This window comes from Apteryx mantelli, chromosome 1, assembly GCF_036417845.1.
Source record: "Apteryx mantelli isolate bAptMan1 chromosome 1, bAptMan1.hap1, whole genome shotgun sequence".
NCBI classification, from domain to species: Eukaryota; Metazoa; Chordata; class Aves; order Apterygiformes; family Apterygidae; genus Apteryx; species Apteryx mantelli.
In genome coordinates this window covers 66,552,850-66,580,826 of record NC_089978.1, presented here as the reverse complement: position 1 = coordinate 66,580,826, position 27,977 = coordinate 66,552,850, and the positions used below count along the sequence as shown (strand labels likewise).

At 40.0% G+C, this 27,977-nt stretch overlaps 1 protein-coding gene across 1 annotated transcript; it reads left to right on the top strand.

Annotated features, from left to right (window-relative positions):
• Positions 1 to 19: 19 nt before the first annotated feature.
• Positions 20 to 27,280, top strand: RAB20 (RAB20, member RAS oncogene family). The gene is made up of 2 exons (XM_067289700.1): positions 20 to 382; positions 26,211 to 27,280. The coding sequence occupies exons 1-2, from the start codon at positions 211 to 213 to the stop codon at positions 26,741 to 26,743; spliced, it is 705 nt and encodes a 234-aa protein (XP_067145801.1). The 5' UTR covers positions 20 to 210; the 3' UTR covers positions 26,744 to 27,280.
• The last annotated feature ends 697 nt before the right edge of the window (positions 27,281 to 27,977 follow it).

The following is a 27,977-nucleotide window of genomic DNA, read 5'->3' as shown; positions in this document are numbered from 1 at the left end:
GCGGCGGCGGCGGCGCTTCCCCGTCCGTGGGGCCCCGCCGGGGCGGCCCCAAGTTGCTGCTCCCCGCGGCGGGGCCGCCACCGCTCCCGCCGCTTCCGGGGCTCCGCCGGGCGGAGCGGGGCCGCCCGGGGAGGGGGCGGGAGGAGCCGCGCCGAGCCGAGCCGAGCGGCGGCGGCGGCAGGCCGGGCCGGGCCGGGCCGGGCCGGCGCGATGAAGAAGCCGGACGGGAAGGTGGTGCTGCTGGGGGACATGAGCGTGGGCAAGACCTCCTTGCTGCACCGCTACATGGAGAGGCGCTTCCAGGACACGGTCAGCACCGTCGGCGGCGCCTTCTACCTCAAGCAGTGGGGGCCCTACAACATCTCCATCTGGGACACGGCAGGTGAGACCCCCCCCGCCCCGGCCCGGTTCGGCTCCCGGGCGCCGCGACGGCGCTGCCCGCGGGCGGCTGCAGGCGCTGCCGCGCGGCCCCTCCGCGGCGGTGGCGGCCGGAGGGGGCACGGCGGCTCCCTTCCCACTTTTGGGGCCGGTTGCCGCGACTTGCCAGCGTCGTCGCTGCCCCTCTCGCCGGGGCTGCGGGTGGCCCGACGGAGCCGCGGAGGGGGAGGCCGGCCCCGCGCCGCCGCGGCCCCTGCGGGTCTGGCTGCGCCGTGTCCCCCGGCCGCGGGGTGGTGGCGCCTGCGGGCTGTCCCGAAACGCGGGGTGTCTGCAGCTGGGCTCCTCGCCCTTTTCTTTTGGGTCCTGTTGGAGGGCGGCTGTTGCTTCTGTGTTGTCTCGGGGTGTGTGTGTGTGGGGGGGGGGGGGGGGCTGTCCTGTGACACAGTCACTGGTGGCTTAGTTGGGGTAATAAGATCTTTTTTTTGTTTCTTTTCCCCAATTCTGGCTTGGCCTTAATGTAAAAGCTACTGATTGAAAAGGCTACAGTCTAATAACTTTGCTCAGGCTGGGCTTTGTGTTTCTGAGAGCCCAAATGTGGGGCCCAGCAGCAGAGACAGATGTGAATCTCTCTGTGTCCAGGCTTAGGCTGACGGCCTTTCTCAAGTGGGAAGCAGGAATTCTTCCCTTAGTGACTGGTGCTTAGTGCATTATTTCAGTATTACTGTAAAATAAGTTGCCTGAAGCAAGTGATCTGGCAGTAGTCCAAAGTCTAAAGAGAAACGTATTTTTGATGGGTCAGAAGAGATCTTAAAACTGCTAATCTTGTATTTTGGGTGTGCTTCACAAAACGTGGAGGTACATAGAAGACACTGATGGCTGTTTGCTTTCTTTTGCCTGAGTAGATGGCTTCTGAATGCAAATTCAGGAAGGAGTTAGAGAAATCACAACTTCGGTAGTTGCTAATGTTTGCCACAGTTTGTCACTTCTTGCTGTATGCTTTCAAATGTCCAATACGTAACTGGTGTTGTCAGACTGTGACTTTTGAATGCATGCAGCTTCCAAACAGTTTGGATATGGCTGTGTCTTCCACGACAGCAGTAAGGGTCTGCACATAATGTGCATAGAAGTATGGCCCATAGACTCTTTCCATGTGGGACAGCAGCAAGCGATTCCCAGGCCTGCTCAGCTGCTATAGGCAGCACCTCCTCAGTACAGGAGGGAGTGTGAGTTGTGGTGTGGAGGTGTTAGGAGAGCATGGACTGGGGATGTGGTTTGTGGCCTTGATCATATGAACATCTTGCCCTTGGTTATTAGATCAGGAAGTTTTGCTTTGTTTTGTTGAGGACCAGATGACCCTGAAAAAATCCGAGTGCTGCAAGCATTCTTGCCTATGTAGTTGGTCCTGGGGGAAATAGCTTTTTCAGTATTTTTCTTGTTTTCATGTTTAGCAGAATTTTGGGCATTGCAGACATGAGCACTGCCTTAGTGGCAATATAAAGAATGAATATTATATATTCTTGTGAGACTTGGGGAGCTGCAGTACCATGCAATATTCCATTTTCCTCTTGGTGACGTTTGGGAGGGAGGTTCACTTGCTGTGTCACTTTGCATCACAGTCTAGTCCAGAAAGGCTTTCTTGATCCAGGAATTGAGAAGGAGGAAGAAGGGGAGTGAAACTGCTGAAAAGTTTCACCAAAAAAAAAAAAAAAAAAAAAAATTGGAAGGGCAAGGAGGAAACAGATCTGACTATTTTTTTACTGCTTTTTGTACTTCTTATTCTGTTACTGTGATGAAAATTCCCTAACAGTATCTCTCTTTTAAAATTAATTTTCCATGTTCTTTGAAGTGCTTTTTTAAAAGTAAACTTCTTAGAATTGACATTTTTGAATGTGGAGAGTCTTTTGGTGGTAACTGCTATTTGTTTCTAGTATGCCAGACCCATGTGGGTGGCTAGTGGCAGGCTTTATTGCAGCAGAGGAGCCTTGGTAAGATTAGTCTTCAGTTATTTCCTTCGTGCCCTTCTACTTTTTTACCATTTACTGTAAAATCACTCCCTCCCAGGGTTTCTCTGCTGGGTTTAAAGTTTAAAAAAAATTTCAGTTGTTTGTTATAGTCTTATAGCAGTAGTTTATCCACTGTTAATTGAGGATTCGGGTTTCAGCTTTATGTGGCTTTCTAGATGCCACATAGATTCTTCTGTGATGCCAAATATTCTTCTAAATACGCCAGGTGAAGCATGTAGAAGATGACCTTTGTCAGGACATTCCCTTCACATGTGTTCAAAGCTTATCGTCTCTGTAGCACGTGGAGTTCCCTCTGGCACCCTAAAGTAGGGTCAATTTAGATGGTGCTGCTTATGTAGCATCTTACTAGAAGCTTCAGCTGTTTCCTGAGCCTCAGGAGGATTTCTGTAGCAGGCTTTCCAAAGTCATATTTGCAGAAAGCCGGTAGCATTGAGGCAGGTGTCCCCTCTCTTGCTTTTCGAAGGCAGAGATGGTCTTGTGTGGTCTCCGTATTGACCTGTGCTCCTGCAGAATGAGGGGAATTCCTTGGTCTGTGGATATTATCTCTCTATGGTGTCACTGTCTTATCTCTACCAGGAGGGCGCCAAGTAAGCTTTGAATTTTTGTAGTAAAAAGGAGTTTAAAGTTTGGCTCATTTGTCTGTTTATTAACCTGGCATGGCTTACTGCTGAATTCTTATGAGGCAGTTATATGGTAATCAAATAGAGAGAAAACGTTTTTATAGCTGTGTGCACACAGATATGAGGAAAATCCAGAAAGAAAAGGCCATCCAGGAGGCTAAAAATCCTCTAGCACAGTAATATGGCAAAAACAGAGTTCAACATTTGCATCCCATTTTACTACATAAACACTGAGTGCTAACTCAAGACATCTGTGTTAGCACTACAATATTCCTAATAGTACTTTACACTAGGAAAATGCAGAAATATGGAAGATTTGGACTAGAAAATGGGAAGATGCTTGACTGTAGCTACTATACTAGTCCAGTACTCCAGAAAAATGAGCAATTACACAAGGTTAATTTCAATACATGCTCTTTTTGAATTTTCTCAGTTTGTGCTCTGTTGAGTGTGTGAATGTATGTTTGTTTTTTGTTACTCCTTGCTTATCAGCTTCTATAGAAGCCTATAGAATCTGTATTTCATGTTCAATTTGGATGGTTATTCACTATTCTGATACGGGTTAGATAGTTGGCTGTAACAATGTAAGCCTCAATACAATGAAACTTCATTCCTTTAATAGAGTTTTGTTTTTACAGGATTAGACTTCAGTGATTGATGAGCATGTTTGCAATAGCGGTGATAGATCAAAAGTAATTGTGTGTGGATACTACTGCTATATCAGATTCATGGCTGATCCCCTGAATTATTTAAAATATGTATCATTTTTACTCATCAACCTGTAGATCTTGCATCACTTCTCACTCTGTTACTCAGAAATATCTCACATTTCTTCCAGAATTAAATTTGCCTGCCAAAATGCTTAGAATGTGTGTTGCTATGTTGTTATCATTCACTTAATCACAGAAATGCATATGTTAAATATTCAACTGAGTTAGATCTGAAGAGCAAATGAGCTATTCTAGGTAGGGCTCTTCTCTTGCCTGTGCTTTCATGCCCAGCCTTATCTTGGAAAGATCAGTTGCCTGGTCTAGTCTAAACCTTACATATTCTTATCTGCAAGCCTGATAAAAGAGAAGTGCAGAAGTGTCAAACTTAACTTTTTAATGTAAATGCTCACAGCAAATAATTTAACATTTTCAGTTTTCCCATCTGATGATTGTGAAAGAAGTCATTTGGTAATTGCATTCAACTCAAGGAAACAAATGAACTACAGATGGAAGAATACTTGGGGAAGTATCATATGCTTGCCATGCTTTTATCCTTTTTCTTTCCTAGCCATCTGCTTTTGACTGTTTTCTCCATTGTCAGAGACTTGGCTACGTGGTCTGGTGTCTGACCCAGTGTGACTGCTCCTCTATTCTTAATGCAAACAATTATTTATTTACCCCTTAGATTCTGACTCCACAAATTATTTTTGTTTGTTTTCTGTTTGGATTGGCTAATTCAAAGGAATTTAAAAATCACATGCTTAAACTATACAAAACAGAGAGGAACTGTAAACTTTTAGAATATTCAAAAGAACTAGTCTGCTGGATAGAGACCCTGTTTTCCAAAGCATGCACTCAAATGCTTTAGACCCTCTTAGTAGCATGTTTAAAGCAGTATTTTTCAGAATCAAGGAACATAAGCAACATCATCAACAAAAGGAACTTTCTCACTCAAAAGAATCAAAGGTTGGAGACTCAAGGATGTCAAAACCACATATAGATATATTCTGAGCAGTGCTGACAGCAACTATGGAAAAAACTTCAAACTTCCTGCTGGGTGTTGGTTGCGTGCAGCACCGAGCTCGCATGCACCCTTTGATCTCTGGCAGTGCAAATGTGTCCTCCAGTTTGGAGGGTCTTAGGCCTGCTTTTGAACGTGGAATACTACTGCATGGTGCTGGCAATTAAGGAGTTTGTGGGAGGGTTTTGGGCTCTCAGCCTTCTTTTCTGATGCATTTATATTTCAAAAGGAAAAACTTGCATGTATATTAGATTCCGGTCTTTTAATTAGGCATTTGTTCATGTAACAAACTAGCAGTGCCACCAGCAACAAGGTTTCTTAACTACTAGTAGTCAGTGTCCCCTCTGTTGTGGGCTTAGTATCAAAGCAGCAGACTTACGTTAATGAAAAGTCTTTTGTAAAGTTCACTCTGTGATGCTGTAATAGTAATTTAAAAAAAAGAGTGTGGCTATTGAATTTACCACCAGATAGTCATGCAGCATGATAATTAGGAGACACAAAGGTTAACCAAGAAAGCAAACTTCTCTGCTGCTTTCCCTTCCTCCCATCTTAAGCTAGCTGTCTGCATGGGAGAACTGACTTGATTTTTTTTTTCTTTCTATGAATATTCAGCCTTGAATTCATAATTTTACCCTTTTCCCCACCTTTATTCTGCATCTGCCGAGTTTTTTTTCTGTGACTTTTGACTTGTTGGTGCTAGTAGGGGCGAGGGAGATAAACGTACCCTGGGAAAGTCTTTTCTATGATTTGGGTTAACTGTAGTGTATTTGTGTAGTGAACATTTACATTTTCAGACTGTTTTATCATTTCTTGTGATTGATTGTCTGATGGGTCAGTGCTGGTGAACATGTGCAAGTTGTTCACAATATCTGACCTCTGGTACCCCGTGATTTATTGGCAACCATGCAGGCAACTGCCTGTACTGATCTTTCTCTGAGTAGATGTGCTTACCTGGTAAAGAGTAGAGCTTAGTTGTAATGGTCCACAATGGTATTAGATTTCTCCCTCAGGTAGGTTTTGAGTTCCTTGACTTTGAGTTTTCTTCAGGATTTTTCTCTGTAGACTTATACTTCCTTCTGCACATGTTTTCTCCTGCAAAGCAGGTGCTTGGGTGTTGTTCTTGGGAAGCACGGGATGGGGTGTGACGCAGTGTTTTCCAGCACTGGAAGATGAGCTTGGGAAGGCTGATCTCCTTGCTGCGCTGGAGTCAAAAGTTACTCGGTGTATAATGTCCAAATTGGCTGCAGGTAAGAAGGTACTATCATCCTCCATCATACTGAAACAAAACAGAAGATTAAAATAGGACTAAATCGTGTGCCTTCCTCACAACTGAAGGTTGATAGTAGTTGATCTGTTCAATATTTTGCTATTTCTTAATTTTGGAAGTGTAAGTCTACAGTTGGAGAAAACAACCTACAAATTAGATAACTTCTTAGGTTAGGCAAAGGCAAAAAGGGCTCTGAAGCACTTGGGAACACCTTTTCCAACAAGGTGTGACAGAAGAGCAGTTGAGGTTGTGTGCTGGTAAGTGTATGATGAGGTGTATTTAACTGAGGAGGTCGTTCGTTAGAGGCGATTCCAGATGTCGCCTCAAAAAAGGGTCTTGGGCATCAGTGATCATTTAGTGAGGAAAGCTGCTGTATTCAGGAGGCTGGGACTTAAGATAATTGCAGAGAATAAAATGCCTTAGGCTTGTTGCCTGTGAGTCATGGCTCGCGGGCTACTTGCCAGCAAGATTCTCTGATTTTTTTTTTTTTTTTTTTTTTTTTGCTTTTAGCCTTGGGGAAAATTTTGATGCAGAATATGATGTTGCCCTCTGTGGATTAATTGTTCATAATTGTTGCATGTATAATGGTGACAGCTGGGGACCAGTGCCTCATACATAAATAGTACAGCTTCCCTGGGACTACTGTGTATAGTTATAGTCCCCATATCTTGAAAGGGAAATGACAAGAGTGGAGGCTTAGAGAAACAGAATGGTTAGGTCCCTAGAAAAATCTCTTGTAGATGTGTACAAAACCCCTAAAGTGAATTCACTATCAGCGAGCATTGTATCTAAAGCTTGTGAGGTAGATTCAGAGGCAGGAATAAAGGTTAAGCTTTCAAATATCCATGGTAGCATAGTTGTGTTGTGAAACTGTGTACTAGGTGATTTTTCCTGCAATGGATGTTTTCTGAAAAGAGCAAAATGGGAAGTGATTTTAAAATATGAAGAAATAATGAATTATCCAGAGAAATTTCTATTTTCCTTGTCCCACAACTTAAGGATATAGGCATACACAATTAAAGTCAAAGATGACAAATTCATTTCCACTGAAAGAAAGTGCTCTTGCACACACATGTAGTTAAAATATGGAAATCCCTTTTCATAGGGAATGGTGAAAAAATTACAACCATTGAAAAGGAACAGGAGACAAAATTAGTGCATTTTATTTACTCAGCTCTGGCTAACTCACTTTATTAAGAAGGAATTTTTTCTCATGTGTAATTTTAGTACCTGACACTTTGGGAGACAAGCTAATGTGGAGGGCATGCTACTTTGTTGTGAGTATTTGCTACATGCCTCCAGGGGTGTTGTGTATGAACTTCTGTGGTTAACTTCTGTATTTCAACTCCCACGTTAAATCCGTGCTTTTTATGTGGTATTTAATAATAGCATGTAAAGTGAAGGCACTGTTCTAGCCAAAGTGGGAAATTTCTTGACAGTTCAACGAGAGTCTCGGTCTCAGTTGTATCAGCACTCTGAGATTTGTGCCTGGCTGAAGCTGTCCAGTGCCATGCCATGGGACTGCTAATGCTCATCAAGGCATAATTTGCAACTTCAGGTCCTCAGGAGCACTTCAACTTACTTCTGTAACCAAAGATGTCATCTTTACTTCCTAATTTTGGCCTGGAGCGAGGCCTGGAGTTTTAGAGTAAGACTCTAAAGAGTGTGTGGGGGTTAATTTTGACAATTTTCAAATTGGAAAACAGAACAAGACTGCATATTAGTCTAGTCTATGGTGTGTGTTTTTGTTTTATTGTGGAAATTTTGCTTTTTAGCTTGGCTGACGTGAATGAGTTCATATAAGTCCTTGAACTGACTGAATGTGTCTAATTTAAAACCCTGTGCTAAAGCCCCAGGTCCTAGGCTGAAGAGATACTGAGAAACTTTGTAATGAAGAATTTGTGCCTTTGGCATTGTATCCTCTCTTCCGTGTCTATTGAAGGAAAGAGGTGTGCTCTCCAGATATCTCTGTCAAATTTATTTAACAGATAGCAGAAAGGTTAGTTTAAGTGTTGACTGTCTGCATTATGACCATGTTGAAAATGGAGAGAGAGGGAGGCATAATAAAAGAGATCAAGTTAATCAAACAATGGGCAGCAAAATGTTTTGTTTCAAAGTTGCTGATAAAATTTGCAAACATATGGAAATTTATCTCCCTGGTGGATCAGGAGCAAGGGGGGGGAGAGAAACATAATTGCAGAAAACTTCAGAAGAATGGCCAAGAACCAAATTATTCGCCTCAGTAAAATTAGTCTCCTAGTAGGGTACATGCAAAGGCTTAAATAAGTGTTCTGTGCAAGAAAGCAAGTTATTAATGCCCTGTTGCATTCTTCAGATTGAGTATAATATTTGTGAAATGCATACTTGAGCTATCTAAGGAATGACCACTCTTTCAATATTTGTTTGTGTGCGAGTGTGGCCAGTTATTTCCCCACATCATTCTCTCTCTAGCTGGTTAAATAATGCTATGGAGAACAACAAAAAGCTTCATTATCTATAACACAAAGATGAATGTGTACAAAGTAACTCTTGTTGACAGTAGTTCTGGTTATTTATGGGGCACCAGGCACATTCTAGAATGGAAAACAAATAGCTGCTTAGAATAAGTATTGTATGTTTAGGTGCCTAGACTTAAGCAGGCAGGGTGTTGGTGTATTTTTCCATTGACTGTGTAATGAACTTTCATTCCTTCCTTCAAAAGGAAGGTGTCAGTGGATGCTTAAAATCTAGGCAGAGGATAGGTAACTAGCTGTTACCTGTATAGTTTTCCAGTTACTACTTTGAGGGCTCGTGTATGGTGAGTACTCTCCTTGTTTCATCTTAGATAAACTACGGTGCACAAATGACAAAGCTGGGCTCATAGTCAGCTCTACACCGCTTTGGCAAAACTGACCCTGACGCTCAGGCTAGTTAGGGTATCTTCATGCTGCAATTGCTTCTTATCACATAAATAAGTTGTCTGCTTCATAACAAGTGTTTTATCTCCCTGTAACTTACAATATTCAGAAATTACTCTTGAAAGAAACTGGAACATCTCCGTAAGGATACCTTAAGAAATAAAGACCAACTGCAACTTTCTCAAAAGTCTCCATTTTAAGAGACCTAATTATTTTTTGCAATCTACCGTTGAAGCCACTAGCCATGTGAGCTCCCAAGCAATTTTTCCTATGGCAGCGTTTTATGGCTGATCTGAAGGTGAACTTAGTAATTCCCTGCCTGAATCACACTGTAGTATTGCAAAACATTTGAAGAAGTAACCTTTGTTGGGGTATCCATAAAGAAAGACATTGAATCTGATAGTGATATGTTTGGAGCTGCTAAAAATGTTAGAATAGAAAGAATCTATTTTCTCTCCCAAGTCTGACTGTTTAGCTTGCTTTCTAATGAATATTGGGTAGAACGTCCTGGGATTTGATCAAAATTACGATAAATTCCTTTTCCTGCTACTGTCTTATTGACTATAAATTCATATGGAGTAATTAAAGATGTGCAGGCCTAGGAAATGAGATTTGAACTTGGTGACTTGCATAAGCTCAGTTTTTGCAAGTGGTACTGCTGAGAGCAGAGGTGGTCAAAGGAAATGAGCTTTTTTTGCTCCTAATTTGAATGAACTCTATCAACACATGTAACTTGGCAGCCTTCACTGCAGGAGATTCAGGCTAACATCCTTCAGGACAACCAATTTGTTAAGCATACAAGGTTTTCTAATGCTGTTAATCTATTTGGGCTTGGAAAAAGCAAATCTAGAAGAGATCTTTTTAACTCTCTCTCCCTTTAAAACAATGTTAAGAAATGCATTTGTGAATCTTTTGATACACACCCACCCACCCACATCTACCTCTTAGGAAGCAGAGCAGAGTTGAAGCTGGCTTCACATGCACTGTCAAGGAGCCAGTCATGGAAGAACTGTGGTTGCTGCCAGTCTAGGGACCTGTGTAAGCTTTAATTTATAGCTGCTTTACATACAAAGAAAAAAGAAAAAAAATGTGTATTTGAACTTTTTTCTGTCTAGTCCATTAGAACCAAAATACATCTTGGTCTTTTTTGTAGCTGTAGTGATTTTGTGCCCTGGCTGAAATGAGCTTATTTTGAGCTCTTGCTCCCTCCTCTTTCCCCAAAGGTTCAGCATGACCAATTTCCCTCTCTAGTTGTGTGGGCTACCTCACTGTTTGGACTAAGCTGAATGTAGTTTAATGCCGTATGTTGTAGAAGTGAAGTTCAATTTCTGGCTTTCATAGTGGGATCTGTGATCTGCACATACTACAGATCTATTGTTTCTCTTATTAACTGTCAAAGTTAGAAATAAGGCTTTTGGTTTACAAAACCACACATTTATTTTAGAGGGTTTTTTTGTTTATTATTTAGTTGTTTCTGTTTTCCTGCTGTCCTTTGCTCTTTTCTGGTACAGACAGAAACTGGAGAAATAAACAGAGCCTATTGTGGTTTTGATTTTCAAGAAACAACCAACCCTTCCACCCGCCCACCCCCTAATGAAGCTGAATCATTTTCCAGGCTTCACAGAAGGGATCATCACATCGAATGACTTGCTTTAGGTCACTGCAAGTGAGGCTTATGTAAAAATAGGTGCTATAATGATTTGGAAATTTTCTGAGAATCTGTTATAGCCTGTTGCTTATTTAAAAAAGTAAATCTTTAATTTATTTGAAACTGAAAACATCTCAAACTGCTCTTTTTCCACCCCCCCCCCACCTCCCTGATCCCAGCCAGTGTGCTTACTTCTTTCTTTTACCAGGAAGAACATACACTTCTATCAGACTCTCTTTAAGACATCAGCACTTTCCTTCCCACAGTAGATAGCTGTATGTATCATACTCCTATTGTTTTCCAAATCTTCTTTCCTGTTCTGGCATTGTATGCCCTTTCCACATCACCGTGTTAAACTTCTCGTGTGTGTGTGTATTTTAATTTAAATCCTGGAAATATAGTGGAAGTGAGATAGTTTCCGTCCTCTTTCTGAGCGGTAGAGCACTTTGTGACCTAGAGGTGCTGCCTCATCTCCTGTTTAATTATGAAAGAGAAGGATTTAATGCATGTGAATCTGTAGTCGGTTCCCTTTCCAGTAAGTAACTTCCTCTTATGGTGTATGAGCCAAATGGACAGACACGGTGCAGTGATAATAGATTGCTCTTGGTAGCTTATTCTGTATACAAAGTTCAGAACCGACTTGTTTACAATTTTTGGTGGTACTCTTCTTGTGCCAGGTTAAGGAACATTCATGAAATGAGATCAATTTTTAACCATGCCTGGTCTGTGGCTTTCATTTCTTTAATCCTCAAATTAATGCCTCTAAACAGTGAATACTGAATATGCTCTTAAGAGTGCAGGCAAAGAAGCCGGAAGTGGAATTAAAAAGGAGAACAAGTGCTAGAAATGTAAAAGCCATGTGTTCATTTTAGTACAAGTTCTGAAAACACAAGCCATGCATCCTATGATTAAATAATCTGAATGACCAAGTGCAAGTACTCCCCCACAGAAACCAGGAGACTGCTGTATGTCTGGCACTGTCTCCCCTTTTTGGTACTCGCTAAAGGCAGCCCACCAGATCGCTAGAAACTTGTCCTGCTTTTGACAGATAGCTGACTATCCAGAGGAAACCAGTGAAAAGACTGTAATTTAATAGAAACTTGTGGTGGGTGGTAATGAGTGTAAGCAGTTGCAATTTCCTTAAGGATATATTATGGATGAATGAAATGCGAGTGTTATTCTTAGTTGAGATTCTGCCCATAAATGAACTGGCATTGAAACAAATCATTTAAGATATCTGTCTGGTGAGTGTCCCCACATTTATGTCCCATGTTACTAATGTGTGTTTGCCTTCAAAAATTAAAAAAGTAGATTTTTTTTATTCAGTCTGCTAGATCTATAACCTTCATTTTACTTCTACCCAATTAGCAAGGTTTTAATCTTTTTAAAATTCCTTGTGATGACTGGTTTAAAAAACAACTTAATGGTTCAAAACCGGAACTAGCATATATTATCTATTACAGCAGAGTTGTATTTCACCAGATGATAGTTTAACCTAAAATAAGAGGCACTTACCAAGGATCTGCAGCAGCAGACCATCTTTGGGTGCCTGCTATTGATCTGATAGAACATAACTTCCTAATGCGGTTCAGACGACTCTGTATTATTCATTATGCTTGCAAGAATCATTTGTCATTTTTAAAACGTGGTACAGCAGGTCACTTGCAACACCAAGAGCTGCCAGACCTCAATGTTTTTTTTGTGAAACCTGGCCTGGGTTTTTCAGAATATGAATGTTGTGTTTTGTAGACACATTTTTTTTCAGTGGCGAATAGTGGTGCATTCAGCTGCTGTCTTGGACTAACTTCTTTCTCATTTTTGCAAGGCTAGGTAATTTTGAAATATTTCTAGCCCTCTTCCTGTCCTTCACTCCCAATCAACTTGGGAATGTACTGGTAGGATTAAAGATTTTTGGAAGTATTGCTTAAGGTACTGCCTTAGCTTAGTACAGTACTTAATTTAATCTCCAAAAGGAGCTGTGGTCAATGCATTTGGAGCACAGTTGGCACTTTCTCCATGTTACAGGACCCCAGTCCCTGTGCTAAATAAAGCCATACTGCTGTTGTGGAGGAGCATGACGATCTCCGGCTGTGGTGAAGGGCGGGAAGGTGCCTTCTCAGCCATGTCTGACTGCATTGCCCTAAAATTCTTCCCAGCTGCTTACTGAAGGCTGAAAAAACTGTTGCCTCTGGTACAAGGACCCCAAAGATCCCTGAAAATGTCTGTAGGTTGAGCAGTGCCTTGAGAAAGATCTGGGTACATCTTGGGTTGCGTTCATGCAGTGTGATTGCAGCTGGCGATAGGCATTGCCAGCTCACTGTTGTTGGTGACTGTGGTGGCTGGGTTATACTGGTCCGGGCCATAGTCGCTCTTAAGAATGCAATGCAGATATTTGTACTGTTTCCTGCATAGCTGAACTTTGCCTCTGCTAGGCTCATGGGAGTCATCTGCCAGAGAGTACTCCACCATGGACTTGACTGTAGAGGTATATATTGGTGGTCTAGTTTCCTGTACTTAGATAGGCATTTGAAGACTGAGAACTAGGAGGCAGAAATATCTAAGACTTATTTGTGGTTAAAATGGTGATATGGAAAAAGAAAAATGAAAATAAAGGTAATGAATTAGACTGTTTAATTTTGTTAATAGTTGAATGCAAAATTCTTCTTCTCCTGAAAATATAATCCAAAGAGTGCACTTCCAATAATTATAAAAAAATTTTTCTTCTGTAAAATGTTGCAGTCACTTAAGATGTTTTTATTAATTTTACAGTGTTTTCTTGCTCAAAAAATGGTATGATGTACTGTATTGACTTCGAGTGTGCGTAGTTGCCCTTCTGCAAAAAACTTTATGGGAAATTTTGGTTTAAAAAAGAGTTCTAAAGAGATATCTAAAACACAAAGTGGCTAATGAGGAAGTTGAAAACCCTAAGTAAACTTAAAACAGAAATAAAAATGGATAAAAAACAGGAAGTGCCCTCATCTGTGAGGGAAGGGGCAGAAGCGGGCTTGCTGCCTCTCTCCACCGAGAGCAGGAATGACTAACTGGGGCATTAGGATTCAGAATGCCTATTGATACGGGTTTAGGAAGGCAGTGTCAATTAACACCCCCTGCCCCTCCCATCTCTGCCTGTTTTTAATCACTCCCCTGTATCAATGTTTGCTTGGGTGAGTTAGAAGCCAGGTCAACTCACAAGTTCCTTATTGAGCAATACGAAACATCCAATAGGTGTGGTGTGATCTACCAGGCCCCACACAGCTCGTCAAAAGGCACTAAATTAAACCAGGCGGTGCATTTCTGCTGAAGCTAAAGACCAAATTCTGATTTTGAAGAGCAAACTTTGTGAGGGAGGGTGGGCTTTGAAGATCTCCTTTTCGAATGACTCTAAAGGCTGCAGATGAGGACCTGGTAATGACTTGTGCTTAGTAATTGCCTGTGTAGATGTTGGGTCATCATCATCCCTGCCTGTTCTTCTGTGGGAAAGAACTGTAAATTTAAGGAAGAACATTGGTTTTCAGCTAGTGGAAAGAGAAACAAGCTTCTTTTAATGCTGTGTGCATGTAAAAGATGAATTCCCTTTCTATAAGTGACTTTCTCTGAAGAAATGGGTTGGTGTCCAGAGGGCTGTATGCTGAAAGGCAGTCTTGCACCACCCAGGACTGAGTGCCCTGCGCAGACATAAGCACAGCTCTGTAACTAGCCTCCCTGTTACCTGTTGCTGAGCCATATTTGACTGCTTAGCGCTGCTGCTGCTGCAGTTAAGTATTTGGTGCTCCTACTTCCTGCAGAACTCTTCCAAAGTAAATTCTAAGGTTTTTTTTTTTTTTAATTTTTTGAAATCCACAATGGTTTCGTTCCCATCATACCTTTCCTTAAGGAAGTCAGTCATCTGCCACATGACCAGCTCCTTTTTAAGTGGCCATTTAAAATTCTTTTAAACATAAAGTTTCAGAAGAATTTCACATTGCTGCTTACATTTTGATTACTAAAAATCAAATTTCTAAATCTTAAATTTCTAAATTCTTACTCCCCTGCTCCCATTTTAGTTACAGGTATAGGGAAACTTAAACTTAATTCTCAAGCTCTGTGCCACGTTCTGTTTTTGGCAGAGATAATGCTCATGCTGGATTTCAGCTAAAGTTCTAGTAGAGCACGCCCTCCTAGACAAGCTAATAATGTCTTGTAGATCTGGCATCCCCTCATTTCTTTTGATGGACTTTGGTATTTAGATGAAACATCTTTCTCTGAAACCTCACTGTTGTGTAGGGGGAAAGGTAAATATTGGTGGTGGTCTTTTGGTTTGTGTTGCAGAAACACTCGAGATGTGCTTGCTGGGGTGGCAGGACCAAGGTCAATTCTGTTTTTCTTACACAAGGCACTTTGCTGTGCTTTCAGACAGCTGAAAATACTGTGAACTGCTTGAAGCTTCTGGGGATGTTTCCTTCTCTTAAAAATAAACAAAGCAGATTAAGAGAGCTAAACACAATCGGTGGTTTAAATCAATGTAAATCTTACCTCACTAAATGAAAAAGGCATTCAGGATGGTAGAGGGGTTAATGGGATCTTTAACTGCAAATACAATTTTTTTTGTATGTCTACTCAAAGTTTTTATTGGCAAAAAGCATGCTAGATAGTGTGGTTAGGTACATTTGTCTATGTAAAACCTTGTGCTATTGGTCATAATATGATTAAATTTAAAACTCTGGAAAGAAACCATAGCGGTGGAATAAAACTGGGGCTTCTGTGACAACTTTGGTTTTAAACAAATTCTAATTTCAAAAACTCAGGCTTGGTTTTTATTAATAGAATGGTAAGTTACAATTTGTTCTTGTCAGCAAGAAAATAATTCTGTATTTATTCAACAATGTATTTCTGATATTCTTTCTATCTCAGAAATGTTGAATGTAGTTTTTTGTGGGTGAAGTCTTGTAGTATGCAGAATAGCAGTCTTCTCTGATAGTATTTATTTTTCTTTATATAGGAGCTGTGAAGCTCCCTTGCCTGGTAAGGACATTTCCAGTTAGATACCATGAATCTGTATTTAGTCTGATGACATGTAGTGTATCAGTCTCTTTATAAAAAGATGATTTCAGCTAAAACTATGCAAGCTAAACAAACATATAGGCTGTAAGTGAAGACAGACTAATGGTATGGAGTGCTGCTAACGGGTTAAACTAGATTCATTTGTGCAAAAATATGTATTTTGTTGTAATGTCTGTTGAATTGGTAGTAGATGGCAAACTGACTGAGCTCTTGGTGTTCTGTGGTGCCCCAGAGCTTAAGTGTTGTTCTGAAAAGTATATGAAGTGTGGAAAGAGATGAAAGTAGTAAAGAGTTTAAGTTCATCACATAGCTTTAGTGGGACCACTTTATTTTACAGTCTTGGATGTAGAATAATACGGAAAGGTTGGAGGAAAGAGCTACGAGCATGGTTAAGTGCATCTGCCAGAGACAAAGAATCTGAGTATTAAAAAAAAAAAAAAACTTTGGCTTAACAAAAAGAAGGTTAAGTGACACAGGTGCACCTTTTAGGGAGGACAGTCTTTTTTTTTTTTTTTTTTTGAAAAGGTTACTTAATGAAGAAAAACCTCTACTGAAATCCAAGGTCTGAAAACTGAAATGTGTAAAACTTTAATTTGAGGGATATTAATTTATTTGACTGCCTTCTGAAATACAAATTCTTCCTTGCTCACAAGATGAGGGCTGAGTAAAATTCTGTCATCAGTGTTATGCAGGAGATCAGGCTCAAATGAGGATTACGCTTGATGATCTCTGGCCTTACTCTGTGAATCTTTTTTTTTTTTTTCTTCTTCTTTGATAACTGAATCTCCTCCTTCCTGTAAAAGTGTCCAACAGGACTGTCCTTGAATGGGTAGATGGAAGTCTCCATTGCCAGATATGGAATCAAAATTGAGTAACTGCTTGTGAGGGCTGGATGAAAAAAGTTTCTGGGACTATTTAAACTAGCTTGCAGTTCAGTAGTACATAATTTGAAAAGATGATTGAGTGATGTTTATTATATCTGAAGTGTGGGTGAGAGAATTTGTCTGCAGTGATCAGCTTTTTTGATACTGCTCTGACTCTGCATACTCTGAAGGGCTATAGCAATGGGTTGATCTGCACCAATATAAGATGAACTGCTAGGCATGTGCTGCTTTTAAAAAGTGAAGCCTCTACTTAAAATCACGTTTCTCCGTGAACTATCACATTGTCAACTGTCAAACAAGCAAAGCAAGTTTTGAGCTGAACCTTGGCTCAGTTGTTGTTTCTTTAAAGTGTTCTGGTTTAAGGCTGTCTGTCTTTGAGTGATTTCTTTAGCACAACAGAAAAATTTGGTGACTAGAAATTTATTTTGGAGCTTCTACCAATGTGTGCCTATAAAGATAATCCTTTCTTGGAGCGTCTGAAATAAAAAGTCCGCATTAGCTTAAAAATTCCCATTCCCTGTAGCTAAAATTCCCATTATGTTCTATTTTGATATTTTTATTAAGCTGACTTTTTTGTGTGTGCCCTTTTGCTGAAGAAAAATGCATCACAGTTTCAGATAAAGCTCAGATGATCTTGTAGATCATTAACCATGTCTTAGGGAATTTGGCATGTGACTTGTAGTGCACTATGCTCACATTATTCCTGCATAACTGTTCAGTGTGCTGGTTGTCCTACCTAAGAATAAAAGGACCATTTAAATGAACTTCTTTGGATGAATTGTTTCATATGAATTATGCCAAAATCCTGCTTTTTGAATGTTAATTGAATTGGTGTTTTTATAGCTAGCATTAAACAGTCAGTTGAAACTGCTTGGCCAACTGGTATAGTTGCAAGTTTGACAAGGGAATGCTATATGGGGGCACGCATGTGATTGTTTTCCCAGTCTGTTAGGGCTGTCTTGAAAGGGTTGTGCAATAATTGCTCTGGGTGTATTTAGCAAAAAAAGCAAACAAAGCCAAAATACAGTTGTGAGCACTTTTTTACTGATGAAAACCATAAAAGGAGAAGCAAGTCTAATGACAGTTGCTATTATTTATTTCAGCTTGCTGTTTATGTTACTTTTTTTGGGGAAAAGCTGTAACTAGAAATAAACTTGAATCTATAAAGAAATAGAGTATTATTTTTAGAAAAATTATTAATCCTTTTTAAGGGAAGGCTCTCATTTTAAGATAGGTGAAGCGGCTTGTATTTTAGGACAAAATCCTTTACCTACTTCTAATTTGATGGTCCCTCCTGAAACATGTCCTGCAAACCTTATTTATGACATGTCAGTTATTTATAGTTTAACTATTATATTTTAAGGGGAGGAGGGAGAAGTAGGAAAAGAAGTCTGGATAGAACTTATTTTGTTAAATCTATTAGCATTCTTGGGTATAGAGAGTACTGAAATTCTAATTCCAGTAAATAGATGCCCCCCTTTTCTTTATTTCAGATGCTTTCTGACTTACCTGTCTTCCAGTGATTCTTTTTTTTATAAAGATTCTAAATTGATTCCTTTCTCAGCCATTATTGGTGGTAATTGTAACTCAAAAAAAAAAAAAAAAAGAATTCATATGCTGTCTTTGTATTAGAATAAGCAAAATGAGCAAAACTTCTTAGATTATGTGGGTTTTTTTGTCTTTTCCTATAGTTTCTCTTTTTTTTTTTTTTTTAAATAACCTACTCTTTTCAAAACTTAGTCTTGTTTTTTGTATCTGTTTCCACGTCTGTGTGTTGTGAAATGAAGCATGGGGCAGAAGTATGTGATTTGAGTTCTTAGTGCAGGGGAATGCAGGGGAAGTAAAAATGACTTGCTTTTTTTAATGAAAGCTGGTAGTTCTTGGTGTGGACTAGCCTTCCAGGCACTAGTCTTTTATTGGCAGAATGTGAATAGCTTATATAGATGCTTGAAAGGATTTTGGTTTTGTTACTTAAAGGAGTGGGAATAAAGGACAAGTTTTATTTTTTCCTTTGTGTATTACATTGAAGATAAAATGCCCAATAATAGGCTTTGATATTTGGTAAAGCTAATCATTCCGTCCATCTTTTTCCAAATTCTTTTATAGCTTCTCCTCTTATTCCATGGAGCATATACTAATATCTGTTAAATATGTTGGCACAACTTGCAGGGGAAAAATGGTTATATAAATAGTTGATAACATTTATGGTTTACTTTTTTAAATTGCATTTAAGAATTAATCCTTTCAAGGGGGCATTCAATTAGACTTCACTGTGTACTTTTCCTCTTTGATTCCTATCAAAACTTAGGTTTCCTAGTAACAAAGTTTACATGTTACGTACCCCAGACAGTACTGGATCACTGATGCTAGTTTAGCAGACATCTCAAAAGTGTCTCTTTAATACCTTTATTTACACAGAAGGCTGCAACTTAATCTTTTGGGATAGAGCCATACTGTCATATCTCATAAATTTGGGATTGTAGTCCCAAAGCATTTCATGTTTTATCAAAACCATTCTTTGGCCCCAATTATATAATCAGTTGGGTTTTCTTGAGTAAATTATTAGGCTCTTCATATTCAATTTGACAGATCTGATTTTGTTTGGTTTTAATATTTGGTAGAATTCTATTTTGTACGTACTAGTATGTTGTATTCTGCATGTATGTTGGATTTCTGCCTGTGAATTCCATAGAGCCTAGATCAATATGACATAATGGCACTTCCAGATCAGGAAAATAACATAACAATAGTGCACTGAACTTATTTCTTGAGACCTGCTAGTAATTCAAATGTCCTTGAATTGACTGGATTAGAAAGCATCTCCTGCTTAACCATTTATGGTTAGCAAGACTTTCTTGTCTGTGACAGATAGTTCAAATATTTCGCTTGTTCATTGGAATTTGGGACTTGCTCCATTTGAATATTGTGTTCTCTTTTTATGTGAAGATATTCATACCAATATCCTGAGTATGTGCCTTCCTGAATGCTGGCCTTATGGGAGGAGAATAACTGGTTCAGTATAGTTCCTTAATATAGATAAAAGCAGCAGTATGAATTTCTAAAAGCTGTCAGGCTTGGAGCTTAGTAACTTTGGGCATAAGATTGTATGCTCTCTGTGATAAGGAGCATGTGTTGTGTGTGCCCGCATGTGTGTTGGTGAGGGGAAGGAACACAGCTGCACCGTGGCAGTGCTTTTGTGTGTTTTTTATGTTTTAAATTAGAGTGGAAAGAAAAATGCTTTACAGACTGAAGTTGTGTTAAGTTTTATTTTATTATAAAGACGTTTTGGAATGTTCCCCATTTTCTACAGCCAGATCTGAGGGTATTTAAGTAATTCGTACAGAAATGTTATGCAGTGGATAAGTTCTGGTCTTTCTAGTCTTGGCTTTTTGCATCCGGATAAAAAAAATAATGGGGTGTGATATGAATTTGTGCCATTTCTTGCGTGACAATTCCAGCTGACTGAAGGATGGTGCTCAGTTTGGTCATGATTTCCTGTCTTAGCTAAGTGAGAGGTCACTCACTCTGAACTGATGTTCACAGCAAGAAAACTTTACAAGCCTAAAATAATTCACGTTTGTGGAGCAGGGAGGTTTAGAGGGATTTGGGAGTCTCAGACTCCTTCAGAACTCAAAGTATTTGCTCTTTAAGTCAGAAATACTTAGATTTCAGATTAAGGGAAAAGACAATCTCTTTTGTCATTTAAATCTTTTAAGATGAGATGGAGATTCTTGACTTAAAAATTGAGTGCAAGTTGCATTTGGAAATAGAATAGGCCTCTCTGAATCTTATATTACCTTGAGGCTGCTTTCTTGACTGGTGTTGATGGTTTTTCTTCAGAGAGATGTACTGAAGAGTTTTCCTTTGTTCTTTGTTGGCTTAACCAATATGGTGGTGGTTTTCTTCTTCCATGTGCAGCTCTTTCTGCTTCACAAGTTGAAAGTGAAGCCCTTTGGGTAATAAGATCAGTACTTTCCTATGTTTATGTTACATTCTGCTTTTGCCAAGGCATCCATATTTTAACAAGTTCAGCAGAAACTGCTGAAATGTGGCACAGTCCTCACCTTGAGTGATGATTCACCTCTGAGTAGTGAGCATAAATAAAATAAACATCTCGTTTGATCTTTAGTAGAGCCAGAGGTCTGTTGCATTCTGAAACGTCAATGTACACAAGTGTATTTTGTAATGTAACACTGTGTATGTACAATATTGAGGGAAAGCGAGGGTGGAGTTCAAATGTATTTTCTAGTTACTGAGTGTTTTGTTGGTATGTGTATTTCCCCCCCCCCCCCCTCACTTCCAAAGACTTGTATTCTATGGGAAATTTTGCCTTGGAGCAAAAACACATGTTGGCATTTCTTATGGATCAGAACATCATGTATTCAAACAGCTTCTGGGTGTGTAAAAAAACCTGAGTGCTCCAGTGTTTTCTGACTCATTTCGTTCCACTAATTCCTGCTTATGCTCTCCATTTTAATCCTTTGGGGTGGAGCTTTATTTTTATCCCCAAGTAACCACAGGCATAGGCCAGTCCTTCTTAATAAAGTGCCTGACTTCAAGGGAAAGGGGATAAAGCCTTCTAGAAGGAATAAATACCAGCCTTGAAGAAGCAATGAAGAGCTCAGACTTCATCGGGGGCAGAGCTTTAAAGCCTCACTCACCTGTGGACGGAATTTTCCTGAAACCTTCAAGGACTTTTATTGTTTGTTCTTTGATTGTCAGTGGATAGCTTAGTCTGCTTGCACAAACAGCAATCTTGGTTCCTAGCCAACTTATTTCCCCTTGTGCCTTTTAAAGGGTTATAGCTTTACTGCTTTGTCTGCAATCAAAGGGAAATGCTGTCCCTTAAAAGGGAGATGCTTTTGAGTCTGCTCTTGTGCTCACCCGGATGTTCCTGCTGAAGTAACCCATGAACACCCGCATTGCCCTTTTGAACCTTCATCTCATTGCAGCAGAACTCTTTAATTTCTTTTTAATGCTATTCTCTGTGCTGTGTCACGGGCATCATACTTTCCCTCTCCCCCCTCTCTCTCTCCCCCCCCCCTCTGGTTTTGGCTATCTCTCGAGGGCATAGTTCCTGTCTTGCTCTGCATACACTTGGATTCGGACTCTGTAAGAGAGAATTAGAATATGAAGGGGAAAGCCTAGTTGATACCTGGTGTTTGTGTTATTTCTTCTCAAATCCTGTCTACAATCCTGTTTAAACTACAGTGAAAAGCCTTGGAAGATATCTGGTTATATGGACTGTCTCTAGAACTTTCTGGGCAGCTTTGGTGCACTCCTGTCCTTTTTTAATACAATACTAACATGGTTCTTTCACTCAACTTCATATACTTTTCCTCACTATTACTTTAGAAACCCAGAGTTTAGATCCCCTTTCAGACTTTGACATCTGAATAACAGCATCTCTTCTTCAGTACTTTCTGGAAGACCTTTTTAGCTCTTTAGTATTTGTGGTGTTTTTTTCCCTCAAGACTTAGAGTCGGTTTTGCATTTTTGTATGTTCTTGGTATTGAGACATTTCAAACTTGCTTTTCCTGTAGAGGATTTCTTGAAAGCGTGTGTGTGGGAAGTTGTGTTACTTTTTAAGATGCAATGAAAGCCTTTGAAGAGGTGGTAGGTAGAGAACAGACCTAAATCTGGCCGAAGAAAATCTCTTGCTCTCCTAAACATCAGGCAGCCTGTTATGGCAACTTAATAGGTTACTTTGGGTACCTTCTTCTGGGGATGGAGGGCAGGAGGAGCTCCAGGAAGCAGGTCAGTGGGGTGATTTCAGCATTGCTGCTGTCCAGCAGATCCCACAGCCTACACTGCAGGAACTGCGAAGAGCTGGGGGAGCCTTGGTGAGGCAGCGCTCCCATTGCGATAAGATGTTCATGCAGGTTATGGCCTTCCAGCTGAGAGGTATGGATGCTATAGGAGGCTTCCTAGAGCAAAGCCGCGGCCTTAAGTCTTTAAAAAGTTTAAAGTACGGTTTAAAAGTAGCCTTGCTAATTTATCAGACATGCTTCTTAGAGGGTTGACTTCTCTTTCTCTTCTTCCTCCTTTGGATTTCTTAAGAATCTTATAGTGCTGAGGTCTTTTGTCTCCAAATTTTTTGGTTTGTTCATGGCAAGCCATCACAGGATTTTGAAAAGGCCTGTTGGCTGCGTTGCTGAGGATGGGTGAAGTTTCTAACAAGACTTCACAGACTTGCTGGAGGAGCCTTTGAGAAGCTTATGGGAGCCTTTGGGAATGCTAAATGTTGCAGGCAGTGGTACAGCTGAAGGGGTGTGGAACTGCTGTAAATAAGGCATAATACATAGACGAAAAGGAAAATGGAAACTGAATTTGATCGCTTGGCTTTGAGAATTTCCCTAATGTTATGTCTTTGTGGTTGATTTGGTTCTCTGCATTTGAGATAGTTTTGCCTCTCTTGCATGTTACTTTTCTTTTTGGAAGAGTGGAATTGTTTAATTCTTTGGATTCAGGGTTTACCATTTAATTTAGCTAACTGTGTAAAAAGGCATGTGGTTGGCCTGGGACCAGATGGTGCTAGAAAAAGGAATAACTGGTCATAAGAAGGGGATGGCTGTCATCTTGCAATGTTTTTCATAGTAATGTCTGATACTTTTTTAGGCCTGACACCCTGGGGAATAGACACGATATTAATTTATTTACATAGTTTTGACCCCCCCCCCCACATATCCAGGATTGTTCCAGCCCTGAAGTGCTACAAGTGGTCTGTACAAGAAAACTGTGCAGCCAACAATAAATTATGCATTTTTTTCTGCATGTTTATGTAGATTGTGGGGGTGAACAAAAGAAACTCTCCATAATTCCTCTGATATAATTAATCCCTTATGCAAGGCAAATTCTTCCTACTGTTTTTTTTTTCCTTTCCAACAATGTGTAAGTTGTAGAAGTAGCCAGTTTGTAGGTAGAATGTGAGTGTCATGGTTTGTATTATGCTGTGCAAGAGAACTGATTAAATTAGCATACAAATGCCATAAAACAAGCACTGGTATTGTTCTAACACTTGGTTGCTGTAGTAAATGATTTTGGGGGCTGGATTTTATGGCTTAGGCATCTGAAGTGGGAGAACTGTGCAGAATATATGTTCCAGTGTGTTTTCATCAGAATTTTTTATTATATTGTGGTCTGGAAGCCAAAGTAGGTCATGGCAGAAACTGCCATTTAGAAATTGGAGACTTTTAAAAACTTAGTTGCAGTGCAACTGAAAGCACAACTTTGAACATTAGATTTAAGAAAAAGTGTAAAAGCATCAATCTTCTCCCACCCCTACCTCCCAATCTGCCCTGACCCAGAGTCAGGGGGTATCTTTTTTTGTTTAGTTTTGTTCTTTTTCCCTTTTTCCTACCTTCCAGATCACTGGTTAAAGAATTTCTTTTGCTCGAGGGAAAACAAATCAGAGTCTATATAAAATAGCACAGATGCAATTCTCCATAACCTTGCCTGTCTGAGCTCCATTCACTGAACTTTTGACCGTCTCAACATCTTGTAACATTAATTGCCACACTCCAATTATTCAGTGTAGAAAAAAAAGTTAACCCCATGCATGATTTTTGATAGGGTTTCCCCATTTTCTGTGTTACAAGAAAGTAAATAGTTGTTTCTGGGTTACTTTCTCTGTACTAGGTATAAATTTATGGACTTCTGTTTATAACCTTTTTTTCAATCATCTTTTCACCAGCCCTAGAGATCCCAGTATCTTTCCTTATGCAAAAGTTTTTCGTGCTTCTGAGCATCCTCATCACCTTACTTTATACCTCTTTATATTGTATTCTGCACTATGTTCCTTTTCAAATTTATTTCTCTGGCAGATACCAGAATTTCACACAGTGTTCAAGATGAAGCAAGCTGTAAATTTAATGCTCTGGCCTAATGTTTTCCATTTTTGCTTTACTAATAATTATGAATGCTTATGGTCTCTTCTGACCAACATTGAGTGGTGTGCTGAGGGTTTTCGAAAGACTGTCTACAGTGACTCAGAGATATTTATTTATTTAATTTTAATATATTTATTAATTTTTTTCTCACAGACTGGAGATAAGGCTCCAAGTTAGTTATCATTGTGTGTATGTTCATGTGCAGATGTGTTGTTTTCCGAATACACACAAACCTGTATTTTTCAGCATGAATTTATTCTGTCTTTACTATTCCACAGTCATTTACAAGGATTTCATGATACAGTAACTTTTGGCAGTCAGTAGACTTGTGCAAAAAGTGAATGTAACCGGATCGCTTCTAGGTCTTCCATAAATGGAGGCCCTGTGTGAAGAAACTGTATTAAAGAGCTGATAAATGATAATGATGCTCAAATGTTCAAAAGAGTATAGTTGGGGGTCACATCACTTTCTTATCTGGAAGCTCCCTCTTCCCTCTTCCCTCTTCCCTCTTCCCTCTTCCCTCTTCCCTCTTCCCTCTTCCCTCTTCCCTCTTCCCTCTTCCCTCTTCCCTCTTCCCTCTTCCCTCTTCCCTCTTCCCTCTTCCCTCTTCCCTCTTCCCTCTTCCCTCTTCCCTCTTCCCTCTTCCCTCTTCCCTCTTCCCTCTTCCCTCTTCCCTCTTCCCTCTTCCCTCTCTTCCCCATTTATTCACAATTCTGTTCTGTAGTGATCTCAGGCTGACTCTGAGGACCAGCTGAAATCCAGTGTGCCTAATCTTTTCTCAGTTGGGTTTTGGGAATTAAAGTGAACATGCTACAGCAAAATTCTACACATTGCTGCTGATTGGAGTAAGTTGCAGTTCTCCTTGGGAGAGGAAAACACTGTTTGCCTTTCTTCTGTCTCATTTCCCGTGGTCTCTTGGAAGCTACTGAAGAGCAGTGTTTCCTTCCCAGAACTTTAAGAAGGGTAAATTTTGTCTTCCAAGAAGCAAATTTTAAGGATACCATTAAGGCTTTGCTGGAAGTGCTGTTAGAGATTCACTGAATGATGAGCAGGAAGAAATGTTTTATTATTAATTGTTGGTGGTTGTGTGATGGTCAGAACAGCTTCATGAATAGATAAATTACTGTTAAAATGAAGTTAGGGTTCTATATTGTGTGTGTTTAATGTTCTTAAAAAAAAGTGTAAGTATTTACGGTGGGGCAGACACATAATAGTGCAGGATTTATATGGCATTATTAAAGAAGAAAATTCCTTTCCTGTAAAGCCAATGTACCCTGAGAACTGTGAACATGTACTCTAAGTATAAATTGCTTACTAAATCCTTCAAAACCTAGGAAGAAGTGGGTTGCTGACTTTGAGCCAGGGTTTCTGAACTGGATTTACTTACAAATTGTGTACTGCATTTATACAACTAATATGCTAGTTGAGTTTGGAACACTGGAACTTAATTTTTGTTTGTAAATGGTTAGATAGGTGGAATGGGCCATCTGTTGATGCAAGCAGGGTAGCTGTTCATGTGGCATAAATAAAATAACATGCCTTCCCCCCCCAACTGTGAATGCTGTGCCACACTTGCTCAGTCACTCATCTTTACGGATTCCCTCCTCTAAAATTGAGTACCCAGTGAGCTTAGCTGTTCTGTGGCACTGTTGCGCTCTTAAGGAAAAACAGAAGGAAAAACTGAAGATGGTATTAATACCGCATTTTCACCTTGAATGCTGCATCCAAATCGTGAAACTCACCTAAAAGTTCTTAAACTCTTTTACTCAGTTAACAACGTGGCTTCCAGTACACTAACTTTTTTTTTTTTTTTTTTTTTAAACCTTTGCCAGGACGGGAGCAGTTTCATGGCCTTGGCTCTATGTACTGCCGAGGAGCAGCTGCTGTGATCCTCACGTACGATGTAAACAGCCTCCAGAGCCTGACGGAGCTGGAAGACAGATTCTTGGCACTGACGGACACTGCAAGCGCTGACTGCATTTTTGCTATTGTTGGAAATAAAGTTGACCTCACCGATGATTGTGCTTTATCACCCGAAACAGAGGATGAAAATAGACCTGAAAAGTCCCTTGCCAGCTGTGGCTCTATCAAGGTGCGAAAACAAGTCCGTGCGGAGGATGCGATTGCGCTCTATAAAAAGATACTGAAATATAAAATGCTGGATGAGAAGGATGTTCCAGCAGCTGAGAAAATGTGCTTTGAGACCAGTGCCAAAACAGGGTATAAGGTGGACTACCTCTTTGAAACTGTCTTTGAGATGGTAGTACCAATAATTGTACGGCAGAAGGCTGAGGGATCACCGCAAACTGTAGACATTACTGATTACAAACCAGCAAAAAGGACAAAATCTGGTTGCTGTGCCTGAGCGACTTAGGTGATGTAGGAAAAGGGAGGGATTGTTCACCATAGCAATCTGAAGAGTAAGAAGTGCTTAGAGTTCACCAGAGAAGACAAAGAATAGACTAAAATGATGTAAGAAGAAAAACAAATCTTCTGAACATTAAAGGTTTCTGGGAAACTCTGTTTATGAAAATGAGAATGAGTGAAATTATGGAACAAGACTTGCTGATTTCAAAGGGCTCTGAAGACACAGTGCATGTTTGTACAATTGGTAGTGACAATCGTTTGAACAGTCTTGAAGGAGTCTTATTTTTAATGACTCACCATTTAATGTTGCATGTAAACTATCTGTTTATGTACTGTATACTGCTTTCACATGACTATCATCTTTCTGCTCGTGGTCCTAACTTTGGAAAATTGAATGGTACTTTTTTATTCTCAAAAAAAGAAAATCCAGATATAATTTATATTTGTAGCTAATAAAGAAATTACAGTCTTTTAATGTCAGCTATGACAGTGTAAGATTCAGAAGCTGTACTATTAAAATCACTGTGGATATGGACTATTCATTTGGAGACTTTATTAATGTGAATTCTGCTTCCTTTGGGGGCTTTCATGTGTTAACAGGCAGCATCATATATCTTGCTGCTTTAGTTGTAAGTTGTAGGAGAAAGGTTTTCTGTTCGTTTTCTTTCATTTGTAATTATTTTTACTGTGGCTTGCAAAGTTTGTGGGGAGGGAAGGAAGCTATGGTTGGACTTTATTTTGCCCTTTTTTGCAGACACCTCTTTATGACGACTATGTGATATCAAGGTGTTTAATACCTGTGTGCCTTCTCCCTGCCAACTCTGTAGTTGTGTCCGGGTGAGGCTGCAGCTTTGATTTCAGCAGCTATGCATGACATTGCCTCTACCTGGAGGGAAGTGAGGACTGGCATTTTCTGATGTGCAGCAGGCTAATGCTGTAGGAAGGGAAGAGAAACTGCCTTTTGAGCAGTAGGAAGGCACACAAAGACACACTAATGAGGTGTGTGGTTTCTCTTCTTGCTGCAGTGAAGAGGACGGGCTAATACTGTTCATAGCGCTTCCCAACCCTCTCAGCTACAAAGTGAACATGTGCAGTGACCCAGGATCTCACACAGAGACACCATAATCATAGTGAAGAACTGTCAGTTAAGTGGAAGGAAAAAAAAAAAAAGAAAAAGGCAGCTCATGTGTTTCTAGTTCTGCAAGTTTTTGGTGGGCGACTCCTGCGTCTTC